The sequence below is a fragment of the Manis javanica genome, chromosome 3, assembly GCF_040802235.1.
Source record: "Manis javanica isolate MJ-LG chromosome 3, MJ_LKY, whole genome shotgun sequence".
Lineage (NCBI taxonomy): Eukaryota > Metazoa > Chordata > Mammalia > Pholidota > Manidae > Manis > Manis javanica.
In genome coordinates, this window is record NC_133158.1 from 4937311 (window position 1) to 4950083 (window position 12773).

The 12773-nt window shown below is 51.2% G+C and overlaps 1 protein-coding gene across 7 annotated transcripts in view; it reads left to right on the forward strand.

Annotated features, from left to right (window-relative positions):
* Nucleotides 1-12773, forward strand: part of CACNA2D3 (calcium voltage-gated channel auxiliary subunit alpha2delta 3) — a 699185-nt gene that overhangs the window by 557513 nt on the left and 128899 nt on the right. For 4 of the 7 annotated variants that reach the window (XM_073230727.1, XM_073230728.1, XM_073230733.1 and 1 more), the window contains 5 exons: nucleotides 1194-1347; nucleotides 4936-4981; nucleotides 5130-5227; nucleotides 6827-6920; nucleotides 9740-9835. In XM_073230727.1, coding sequence (XP_073086828.1) covers nucleotides 1194-1347; nucleotides 4936-4981; nucleotides 5130-5227; nucleotides 6827-6920; nucleotides 9740-9835 — 488 coding nt within the window. The remainder of the gene's footprint in view (nucleotides 1-1193; nucleotides 1348-4935; nucleotides 4982-5129; nucleotides 5228-6826; nucleotides 6921-9739; nucleotides 9836-12773) is intronic. The other 3 variants (XM_073230729.1, XM_073230732.1, XM_073230731.1) reach the window with 1 other exon arrangement.

The window sequence follows — 12773 nt, forward strand, 5'->3', positions numbered from 1 at the left end:
TGCTGACGCTCTCAGAGCTCTTCATCCGAAGATAAGCCAAACACCCTGCCCAAAGGCCGGAAAGAGTGAGGAAGGGGCTTTTCCCAGGCTGCTTTTGTTTTTTTTTTCCAGAAGGGGGAAGATGGTTCAGGCTCACCTAGGAGAACTCACTCTATCTGTCGTTGGCTTTGCATCTCACGATCAGGCAAATAAGCCTCGGGGGGTTCCAGCTGAGGGTGGAGAGATGCTTTCAGAGGGGCACGAGGGTCCTTAACCATCTAACTTGCTGCTAGTCAATTCCATTTCATCTCTTATTTCCATGATCAAAAGACAGTCCTGCAAACATGGAGGGAGCATATCCATTCCTACATGTTGTGCTTCTGTTTTGATTTCTCTGAACTGTCCTTCCATGCCTGTCCACCTTTCAATCGTGTTATTCTCCTGGTCACCATCCTGGGAGCCGACCCTCCCCCACTGCCTGCTCTCAGAGGCGTAGGCAGCCTTCTGTCTCCTGCTACAGTAACGGAATGTTGTCACACTTTTTGGAAAAGTTGGTTCAGGGGCGCTGCTTCATGTCCCTCCCCTGGTGCCCAGCAGAGCTAAGGAGAGAAAGAATTTACTGACTGTGGGTTAATCTGAAAAATACATGATGGCATGTCATCATAGAGTGTCAGAGATCAGGGGTGGGTTCCATTTGGAACCAGCCCAGTGCAGGGCACCAGGACCGCCAAGTCAGTTTGCCAAGTGAAGAGACTATGTTCTCATAACATATTCTCTTACTTTAGGCAGAAACCGAAGCTTACAGAAGCCAGTGAGAGTGTAAAAACTCTGTGCATCTAGGGTGAGGGTTTATCAAAGAAGCCGCAACACAATCATGTGGCTACACTCACATGGTCGTGTAACTTTTCGCTTTTGCCCTTGAGAAGGGGTCACGATTCCCTCCTCTCATGCAGGGAAGTGTGGCTCAGTGGAGGGCAGAGACGGGTGAGGTGGCCATGCAGGGCACGCAGCCGGGGCTCAGGGTGTCTGAGAGAAGGCTCGCTGGAGGGGCAAGCAGCCCGCCACACCTCTTAAAAACATACGACAGCAGCCCGTCGCTGCTGGCACTTGCACTCAGACATTCCTCTGAAGCAGCTGATTGAACCTAAGAAAACCCAACACCAGCTATAATCAGTGGGGTTTTGAAAGTAAACTGTTGGGAAAATTGTTTACAGAACAGGAACGGAAATGTGAACAGTAAGCCCACAAGTCTCCTCCGGGGGACGGCACGGGTCTCAGAGTCTGCTGTGTCTCCCTGCAGCCTGGGCGTGGCGCTCTCCAGGGGCCATGGGAAGTACTTCTTCCGGGGGAACGTGACCATTGAGGAAGGTAAGACGCTGCCTTGATCCATCTTATCCTTTCGTGTGGAGAGAAAGCCCCATGCCCGCCACTGGGTGACTGGTGAACTTGCCCCTCTCGCCAGCCTCTGACGAGTCCCCTGGCATTTCACTCAGCGGGCCACCCACTTGGCGTGACTTGCGCTCCTGGGCTGTCTCCAAAGGGTGGGAGCCCCAACGAGTGGCCTGCCTTATGATCTCATTTATTTATGATCTGCCCTAATCCCCAGAGTTGTGGAGGCAACGCGTGGGAATCATCGTCAACTGTGTCCTTCTCATTCATGAAAATCAGTCCCAAGAAAAATATAAAATAGTATTAAAAACTCAAGCCCGGGGAATAAAAACTGAAAACACAGATATGCCGGCCTTAGCTTCCTATACTGTTGAGCCACAAATCTCATTTGCATTTCATGGCAGCCCAGGTGTACAGGAAAATGTGTTCATTTAAGGGCTTTACATGGGTCAGCAAGAATAAGGACACCTTGCGGTCTTTATAAAACATGGGTGCACTGTCAACCCCCTGTAAACGGGAGCAGTTGTTACAGCCCTTTGCACTTCAGAACTGCTGTCATGCCTGCACTGTCCCTTCAACGACCCAGCAGCTCAGAGGAGGTACCTTTCCCAGCACGGCCAGCTCAGGGAGAGAGGTAGGGCTGACCTCTGAAAGGCTCCACTCACTTTCCCAGCATCACCAGCTCATAGGGAGAGGACGGGCCAACCTCTACCCCCCCTTTCCCAACACCGTCAGCTCACAGGGACAGGTAGGGCTGACCTCTGAAAGGCTCCACCCCCTGAGTGGCCCTGCTAAGTCACTTGCCCCCTGGGAGTGTTCAATTTTGCACCTCCCCCGAGGAGGAGCTGGACCAGAGCAGCGCCCCTTCTGGGTGTCCCCGGGGAGTCGTGCCGCGAGCAGGGTCACTGTGGCTCACTGCCGACTGCCCGCACACCACCTCCCAGCTCCTGGTCGTTGTCCCCCAGGCTGTGGGGTCTTTGGCGCTTGGAAAGAGTGTGAGGACACCACCACCACCTGGACAGGCCCAGGGTGTGCCCACTGCAGAGCTGACCAACCGTGAGGTCTCTCTTCCCAGAGACACTCAAGACAGGGAGCCTTGGGACTTGGGCACATCACTCAACAGGAAGTGTGCTCCCAGATTTTTTTTTTTTTGACTTGTAGAATTTTCTGGCTCTATGAACCATATGTGGCTCTGTGTATATCAGTGCCCATGAAACCATAAAATTCATGTCCAAGCCATTTGAGATCAACTGAGGAAATAGCTCAACAGAGGAGAGATTATAAATCAATTGTGTGCATCATTTTTTTAGCCACTGTCATCTGTATGTTCCACAGCTGTTAGGCTCGGAGGTCACACAGAATTTTCAGAGCTAACTAACCACCATGCAAGAAATTAGTCTGAATCCTCAGCCAGAGGGATCCTGCAGACAAGAGGGAGAGTGACTGGTTTATCCTCATGAATTAGGACGTCTTCCTCTCTCTGTGGGTCCCCTGTAAATACGAGGGCTCCAGTCTGCCAACCTGGCTAATGAATGGAGCTGAGAAAGCTGCTGCCCCTTGAACTAAGGAGCAGAGGGTCTTGCCACCCACAGGGGCCACAGGACCGTCACCGTGCTGCTCTGCTCCTGGAGGAGGAGTGGGTTTCCTGGGGGTGACCACCGCCCTTGCGTAGGACCCTCTGTAAGGAACGCCGCCCCGTAGAGTGTGGGCCTGGCTGGCATGCTTTTCTGGGGTCAGAGTTACAAAGCTGGGTATCACAGGGCTTTGCACGAGTGTAAGGAGTGGCTACTGAGGATGAAGGCAAGGGCCGTGGTTCTCCCTGCTGAAATCATTTCTCTTCTGAATCTCCGTAACACTTTATAGGTATCTTGTATGTATGTATATTTTACGGTAATTGTTCGGTCAGTTGGAGCTGTGTCATGATTGTAAGCATTATCAGTCATCAGCAGACTTGACCTTGTCAGGAAGAACAAAATTAGAGGGGAGAGAATTAGAGAGCAGTTAAGTTCCCCTGGTGCCCCAGGAACTTAGACAGCAGTCAAGAAGAGCTGCTCTTGGGGTCTCATCTACAGGTGCTGTGAAATGTGGCCAGAGAGGGCTCTGTGGATGGAGGTTGATGAGAGCTGAAATGATAAAAATAGAATTGATGTCATTAACCCTATAGCCCACCTTAGGGCCTGTGCACTGCCATCCCCTCTGTCAGAAGTACCCTTTCCACGGTTACCTACAGGGCTGTCTCCCTCCCCTCTTTCAGGTCTTTCTCAGAAGTCACTTCCTCCGGGAAGCCTCCCCTGACTACCATAGTTAAAATGGAAGCTCTGTCTTTCATCCCTTCCTATCTCTTGGCTCTCCCTTCCCTTTATCCAGCTTCTCTCTTCCTTCCTGGCCCCCACCACTATGTACTTAAATTTTATTTACTTACCTCTTTTCTACCACTAGAAAATAAATACAATGAGGGCAGTGATTGGTATTTGTTTTCTGCTATATTCTCATGCCCTAGAATAGTACTTGGCCCATATTGGATGCTCAGTAAATATATGGAACGAAGAAAGTTGGGAGGGAGAAAGAGGGAGAAAGAGAAAAAAGTATAGATAGATGAATGGATGGATTGTTCTAGGGACTAATCCTACGTCACTTAACTTATGGAGTCCGTGAGTCAGGCATCATCACCTGTGCTTTCAGATGTGTGATGGTAGGTCCAGTGTTTTGCTATATATGCCCTACCTTTGTATTTAAGAAGGACATAGACTACAGTAAGGTAGTGCTGCTTATTTGGGAAACTGACATCCTAAAATAGGCTGTAAGCATCGCCAGAATTCCTGAGGATGTCACAGGTGAATGTCTCAGCATTCACCAAGGTGCTCACATGAAGGCACATGCACAGAGTGGCTTCACAGAGCGAGGGTGCTCTAGAGCATTCTGTGAAGACCTCCAAATTCCCTGCAGGCCTTCATGCGCCTCGCTACCTTTCCAGATTGGTGACATGTCGTTACAACTAGCAATTCTTGCGGGTCAAATACAGTTGACTATTGCCAATTTCAGAGCATTCAACCTATAATTTCAGCCTCACAACCACCCATCAGTTAGGGACTATTATCATTCCTGCTTTGCACATGAAGAAAGTGACATTTGGAAAAGTACATTAACCCGCTGACGTCCCACGTGGGTTAGGTGGCCCTGCCGGCTTCCCATGCAGGCCTTGCGGGGCTCCCAATCAGGGCTGCTGGCTGTGTGGTGGCCTCTCCCAGGACTCACTGGTGCACCTTTACTGTCAAGGAGTTGAGGCTTTCCTAGGATGCTTAGGCAGGGAAGGTGGATATGACAGCTGAGTGAGGTGGAAGGTCGGAGAGGGTCCCACCGGAAAGAGAACTTGCTTCTAGAGTCCTTCCTGGCCCCCATCACTATGTACTTAAATTTTATTTACTTACCTCTGTCTTTGGGGTTGATGTCAGCCCTGAACCTGCCTCAGGGCCCTTCCCCTGGACACGAGGGGCACACGGGAGGCAAAGGGGTCAGTGCCCCTCATGGGCATTCCCCGCTCATTCACCCTTTCTCTTTGACCCCCAGGCCTGCATGACTTAGAACACCCCGATGTGTCCTTGGCCGATGAATGGTAAGCTCTCATCAGTATCGTTGTCTGTGGTCCTCTTTGATTTCCAGTTGTCCGCACTCCCTTGCCTTGTTCTCCTGGTTCAAAGGCAAAGGGACGTGATGCTATAAAAATTCACATGCTCTTGTTTGGGGCCCTGTCATGTTCTCAGGTCCTACTGCAACACTGACCTGCACCCAGAGCACCGTCATCTGTCTCAGTTGGAAGCTATTAAGCTCTACCTCAAAGGCAAAGAGCCCCTGCTGCAGTGTGAGTATACCTGCCCCGCCACCTCCTGTGCACGGGTGGGGGCTGCAGTGTGAGTGTGCATGCCTGCCCCGCGCCACCTGTGCCGTCTGCAAGGGAAGCGGTGCTCTGGCGGGGACTACCAGACACAGAAATCCAACCGGGCATCAGCTTCCTGTGGGAACAGGCCACTGGAGGTCACGCTCACCACGGCGACGTGTGGCCCGTGTGCTGTATGGCCTGTGGCTGGCGCAGGGCGGGCACGGTCGGCATTGCCAGCGCAGGGCCATCCCCAGACCAGCGGGTGGGAGCTGCAGGAGCCAGTTGGGCAGGGGGAGCAGGGCCCTGGCCCTCCCAGGGGTCAGCCAGCCAGTGCGGTGGGTCTCATAGAACGACCACAGCAGCCCTGTGGGAGCTACCGGGAGGCTCTCCGTCTCCTAAACCAGATCTTCACCAAACGATTTCCTTTTCGGGATGTGCTCTGGTGGAGGAAGGCTCAGATGGGCATCGCGTGAGCCGGACTCTTTGTTTGCTCTCACCTCTGGGATGACATATTTAAAAAGCATTGACACTTACTACCCGGTTTTAATCACATCTTAAAGTTTTGCCATATTTGCTTCAGGACTGAGGCATTAGCAGATAATATGGACGCCCCTGAGCCCCCTGTATGCAGTCCCGTTTCCCTCCCAGCGATCATGGTCCTGTACGTGTTCATTCCCGCACATTGTATGCTATGACCACATCCATATAGTATGTACTATGATTTTCCTTATATTATATATTAAAATGTATGTGTATTGTGTAAATATTTACTATATGTTATATGTACTGTATTATATGTATTATTCTACAACTTATGTTTTACTCATTATACTGAGATTTATTTGTGTTGATCATTCAGTGCTAATGCGTTCGTGTGAACCACTACATAGTATTCTACTACATAAGTACAGAGTAATTCATCCATTGTCTCTTTGACGATGACTTATCTCCAGTTTTCGCTTTCACTGCAAAGCTCCCCTGGCTTCTCGGCCGCCCGCTAGGTGAGGACTGGCCCGTCGTGGGTGGTCCTGCGTCGCCGTCCTCTGTGGGGTGGTGGCAGGGCTCTAGGATGCCTCTGCTGGACCCATGCTCCCCACTGATTCCTTAGCCTCTTGCACAGAGCTCTATCAACAGTCCCTTTGGGTAGGGACAGGTGTCCCTTAAGAATGAGGGGGAAAAAACCTCTTAAATGGGAGGAATCACAAAATAAGAGTCCCAGGAGTTATTAAGTTATATAACCCTTCCCCTTACAACTGGCTGAGATCAGAGCCCTGAACCGCATATTTTCAAAGAAGGCAGGAAAGGGATGAAGGGGGCAGACAGTGTCATGGGCTGCCCTCTGGTCTGCAAAGCCCCGCGTTGGCATGCTGGTCCGTGGCACCGACAGGGGTGGGGCAGCAGAGGACAGAAGTATGGGACCCCCCGTGGTTCTCCCTTCACCGTGGCCGCATCCCAGAACTCTTTCCAATTCTCAGTGGGTGGGAGTGAGAAGGTCGTGGGCAGATACTGCAAAACGAGCCCCTTGTGCCCCAATGTGGGGCCCAGCCAAAGCCGTCTTCTCAAGCCTGCCCCTCCCCACAGGTGATAAAGAGCTGATACAGGAAGTGCTGTTCGACGCCGTGGTGAGTGCCCCCATTGAGGCCTACTGGACCAGCCTGGCTCTCAACAAATCTGAGTAAGTAGTTGCACGTGTTCCCCCTTTCCTGACCGTTTCCCCACAAGCCGTCCGGAATATGGTTATGGTTTGAAGAACTAAACGGTTTTAGGAACCTGGTGTTAAAGTGCTTTAATTTTCCCCAAAGCGCCAACCTACAAGAGCTAGAGCATATCTGTGGCTTGGGCTGGGATGGCAAGCTCCCGGGTTTGACATACAATTTGAGTTCTGACATCACATGGAATCTGGTGTGCTGAGGCAGGGCGACACTTCCAGGCAGAGGGCGGCAACAGGATCGGCCTACTTGTGCCCTGCGCCAGCTCCCGCCATAGCCCTCCCGGAACTGGGGCTCTGGGCCAGGTCAGCTTGAAGTATTTCACCGGGGTGCAGACTGAACCCCAGGGTTTTATTTCTCAAGTGCAGGATGGGGGTGGCAAGCAATGGAATGGTCAAAGACTAGGGCGAGAACTGCTTCCACAGCTGATTCGTATTATTTTATTTTATTATTATTATTATTATTATTATTACCTTACTATTTTAAGTAGGCTGTTGGAGATTAGAAATTTGAAAAATCATTCCTTTTTCCTCATACCTTCAGCAGTCTTTCCTCTGTTGTTTATTAGTTCCTTACGTTCTATTGTCTTCCCTTCCGTACATTGTCTTCTGTCCTGCCATTCATTCTGGTACCATTTCCACTTGTTCCCGCATGCATGCATCATCAACTGCATGTTTGTATGTGCCTGGCACTGGGTGAGGGGTTGGTGAAATGGAACATAGCCCTCGCCATGGCACCTGTGCTATCTAAGGTGCTATCTTATTACCAACTGTGGTAACTACTTGGAAGCACACGTAAAGGGGTGTAGACTGTCACAACACCTAGAATGGACATGGGAGACGGAGGCTTTTCTGAGCAAGAATTAGTGTGAGGGCTGGGGAGCATTCCAGGGAAATGAAGAGTCTGTGCAAAGGCCCTGAGGTGAATAAGTATTTGGCACATTTGAGGAATTTACAGAAGGCCAAGAGAGTTGGAACAGCGAGGGCAGGCTGGAAGGTGCCGGGAGATGAGGTTGCAGGGGGCCAGGTGGTGCAGGACCCTGGGAGTCGGGGTAAGGATTTGGGATTTCATACACAGAGTGTTGGGAAGTCATTGTAGGTCTCCAGAAGGACATGATCAGATGAGCATTTTTAAGGAAACTCCCTCTTCTGTGGAGAGTAGAATGTGATGGGGTAAGAACGACAATAAGGCCCCTCCAGTATTCCAGGGATTTCCACATGGACCCAGGCAGTGGTGGTGCAGCGGGGAGAGGCGCTTGTGGCCTCTTTGGAAGGAGGGCCCCAGGACTGGATGGTGGATTCGCTGAATGGGGGGAGGGAGGCTGAGCTGCCAAGGTCATTCCCAGATTGATGACATGGATACATGGGTAGATAGTGCTGCCAACTCCCGGGACAGGAGACAGTGAAGGAAGGGCAGGTTCAGGACAGGACAGGGCCGGAGTTCTTTATTAGACATTTTAAGCTTAAAATGACTCTAAATGTCCGCAGTGGAAATGTAAGCCAGGCAGTCTCACACATGAGACTAGAGCCCCAGAGAGAGACTGCTGTTCTTGTATTTGGGGATGTCCTCGGGCCACTTGCCAGTGTGGTTCTTATTCCTGGGGATGTGGGGAAAGGGTCAAAACTTTTTCTGGGATTACATCGTCTGGTGGGTGTGGAAATGTTTGTTTTAAGCTCCCATGGAACTCAAAATCCTGTGCAAAGATTGCTGATGTGCTCCTAACACATGCTAAAGATCCCCAAATGGTAGCTTGCTTCGCAGTCGCATCAGTAACTGACGGGGCGGCCTGACTCTCCTGATGGTGTGGGCTGCGGGCCCAGGAAAATGCTCACTGTTCATTCTTATTCACCCCTTACACACTTAAAGGTAGGTTGGCCGCTTTGACTGCCATCAGAGATCGAGTAAACCAAGCGATCTCATGCTGAAGATGACATGGGTAATGGTTGGCATCAAATTGCTACTAACATCTAAGGAAGGTAAACAGACTCGAATCGGTGTTCTCTTTGCACTTTTATTGTAGAATAAGATTGTGTATTTGTGGAGAAAGACCATTTGCCTTTTATGAAGACATATGCATTGCAAATATCCTGAAGGACATCCTCAAACATATGCAAGTTCCCTTAGTTGAAAAAATATATATATAGTGAATCTTGAAGAGTTGTCTTGGCTAAGGTCATTCATTGTAGGTGTGGCATCCTGCCGAACTGCTGGGGAAGCCATTTCTTCCCTCATCTCTGTGGTGCTGGTGGTGAGATTGGGCCTGTGCTCTGGTAGAAGTTAAAAGTCGGTGCTCCCCAAATGGTGTAGTGTTTAAGTCGCAGACATTTCCAGGCTGCAGGACCCTGCAGACTTGATGGTGTGGCTCGGTCCCTTCTTTTCACTCATGACAGATTTTGCTCATGGGGTCTCAGAACCAAGCAGAGACTTGGTAACATCAACGCAAAAAGCTAGCTCTAAGGACTTTCGCCCTCTCCTGACAGTCATTCCCGCTCCGGGCCTGATCTCTCTGAACTTGCACCCGGACCCTTGAGATGAAGGCGTATTTAGTTAGCATTGGGGACACACCTGTCCTAGAGTTCCTCCTGTGAGGATTTCCCAACACCTTTGTAAGGGAGAAGAGTTTTCATTCTGTGCTTGGCACCTGCCTGTGCATGCGTGTGTGTTTCTATCACTTCTTTTAACATTTCAGTTCTCAAACTACTGTTTCATAAAATATTCTGAGTCTTAAAATGCTTATCTGCCGGCTGTCTGGATGAATCCCCTGGGGTCTGCTGCTCTGTTTCAGGAATTCTGACAAGGGCGTGGAGGTCGCCTTCCTCGGCACCCGCACGGGCCTCTCGAGAACCAACCTGTTTGTAGGGGCCGAGCAGCTCACCAATCAGTAAGTAGAAGGGGCCCAGTAGCTTTTGGAATGGGAAATGCAAAGGGAAGCTTGCATCACTGCTTGATCCCACCACCCAGAAACAGAATTCAGGCGCCCCCCACCCCGGCCGGGTGGTATTTCCCTTCTGTGTTCTTCCGTGGGGGCCCTGGTGTGTGTGTTCACCTTTGTGTGTTGGCCTTTCCACAACCCTGTACTCTCCTTGCTTGTTGGCTTCTGGCCACCCTCCTGGAGGCCCCTCCTGCCCTGGTGAGTCATTCTGGAGCTCTGGGGATGGCACGGCTGTGGGGGGCACAGCCAGACGGTGGACTCACGCATCTCCTGACAGCCGGCTTCAGGGTGTTCAGCTCCTCCACAGCTCAGCTGAGGAATTGCTGCCTGTCTGAGAACCAGTGTCCCAAGTCTGTTGTTCATTTGTTTGTGCGTGTTTTAATTAACGGCAGGGCCTCTGCGCTGAGCGTCAGGGGCTGCAGGGCCCCACCCCGAGAAGTGGGCAGGCAGGTGGCCCTTGGGATTGGTAATGTGTCCTTGTGCTTCCAGAGGGGCCCAGGTGGACAGTGTGCAGGGCATCTCCAAGTCCAGGACCCAGACGCCGTTAAACCACTGCTTAGACCCTCGTCTTCAGAGAGCTACACGGTCTTAGCTCTTCAGCTTGGTGCTTGAGCCCAGCTAGTAGGAGCCGGGGAAGTTCTTCCTGAGCTCAGTAATGGGTTTTTTCAATGTCTTTTTCTCTGATGTAGAGGCATTTTTGGGCCAGGGACAAATGGAGCTTGGACTCAGCAAGTTGGCAAAATGAGTGTAGGGAGTTCAGAGGTTACCGTGCAGCCTTTGCATCCTGACCTTCAGGAAACCTTGGGATGAGTAACCAGGCGAAGCATGGCTGCCAGTCGGAGAGGGTTGGCCGAGCAGGAGCCTAGTGAGCAAATGCTCCTGTCCCATCGAGCCCAGAGCCCTCGCCTCTGTTAGATGAGGGCCCAGCCCTATGTTGTATAAAACCAAGTGAAGTAAATTGCAGATCAACAGATTTTTGTAGATGTTTTGTAGACGGGCTTTTAATTCCCATTCAAGGACTCTCTTTCTCAGCATCTCACGTTCGTCGTTTATGAAGTTGACCGTGGTTGTGACTTGGTTTTTCTGCAAGCCCTCTTAGCTCTGGGTTCCAGAACAATTATTTTTCCAGAGGTCAGTTTCCTAGGAAGAGCAAAAAAGTTGGAGACCACACTGCCTTCTCCTTTTAGGCCCCAGAGAGGCCAAGGGAGACACAGGCATGGACTCTAGTGCTCAGAGTGGAACGCTGTGGCTCGTTCTGAGATTAAGGCATCAAGCCTGTAATGTGGCCCATCGCTAGTGTGATATCTGGATTATTGTGTTGGCCTTGGAAGATGACCGGACCATGCTCAGGACCGCTGGGGGGTGCACCTGGCTTACCTCCACTCTGTGCATCTGGAAGATGGGGGCAATGGCCTCTCTGGGTTATTGGGAGGGTCACAAAGACTATGGAATGTAAAACTGCTTTGAGAAGCTAAACATTCCTGCAGCTATGAGTTCTACTCCTGTGGCATTACTGAGACCCCAGGAGCCTACTCTTCGGGTATCTGGATGGATGAACTAATTCTTCTATCTTCAAGAAACTCCTGTCATTGATGCATATAGAGGCACTTTAAGTCCTGTTTTCTTAGGGTCTTCTATCTGCCTACCCCCTCCAAGCAAATGGCATTAGTTGAGAGCCAGCTATTTGGATACACACTCTTAGGCAGGGCTAGAAAGCGCTTAGAATTTTTCTTTATTTTTAAAGAGGGCACATGAGGAAGAGCTCCAAGTATCAAGGAGTATACTACAGAGAGAGCGCACCCAGCCCAGAGCTCTCTTGTTCTGTCCTCAGCCTCCAACTCTGAGGTCTCATCTCCTGTCCCCATTGCCTGCTTTTGGAGGTAGACCGATCATAGCTCACGGCCTCTGTGACCTGCATCTTCCCCAGTATTCCCAGTATTTTCTGTGCCTTCGGTATGGCCCCCTGGAGCACGCGAGACACACGCCAGCATCCAGCAGTGTCAGCCTCCGCAACTGGCTGCAGCCCCTCCCCATGCATGGTCCTGGCTGGGGGGTGTCCACTTTGCAGCTCCCACTTGAACCACGGGATGGGAAAGGACCTCTGCAGCCTTCAGGATCCCGGATATTCATTGGAGACCAACCCAGTTTGTGCAGCCCCTTCACGTGCAGTGGGACTGAAATCATGATAGTATTGTGGGCAGCTTAGTGTTATTATTCCCACTTATAAAGGAGTCAGGGGGCTCAGAGACTCCTAACTGACCCATGTAGCTCCCCCAGGGTCATTCAGCTCCGCTTCAAGCCCAGACCTGCCTCACACGAGTCCTCAGCACCCCGAGCACCCAGAGTAGGCTTTCTTTTTCCCCACAAGGCCCTGTCTTCCTGAAGAATGTTTTCTGAGATTCTGTGGATTCCGTTCTCTCCTTCCTGCTTCCTTGTGACCCACCCCTTGGTACCTTTGGAATTTCCTGGCAAGCAGGCCTCCTCACATCAATACTAGTGCTAAGGCAGAGCAAGCAGTGTGGGCGCCTCTCCCCCCACTGCCCGAGGGGCACAGGCACCAGGCACCCAGCTACACAGGACTCCAGACCTGTGGCCTGAATGTCCCCCGCCATCTCAGTGAGGGCGACCTCACACCTTCCAGCAAACTGTTATGTTGCCTGCCACGACTGGGAAAGGACCTCAGAAGCTGTGTGAGGTAGTGTGAGCAGGGCCCCTTAGTCCTGTGTCACACACACCTCACCACCCAACACCAGTGGCAGGGAAAAGGCCGTGCCTGGCCCGTGGCCACATGGGCCCACTTTTCCCTCTGTTATACCTTTGCTAAGAGTGAGATCTACTGAAGAAATTGATCTGCCCAAGAGTAGGTCCCGTGCATGGATTTTAAGAT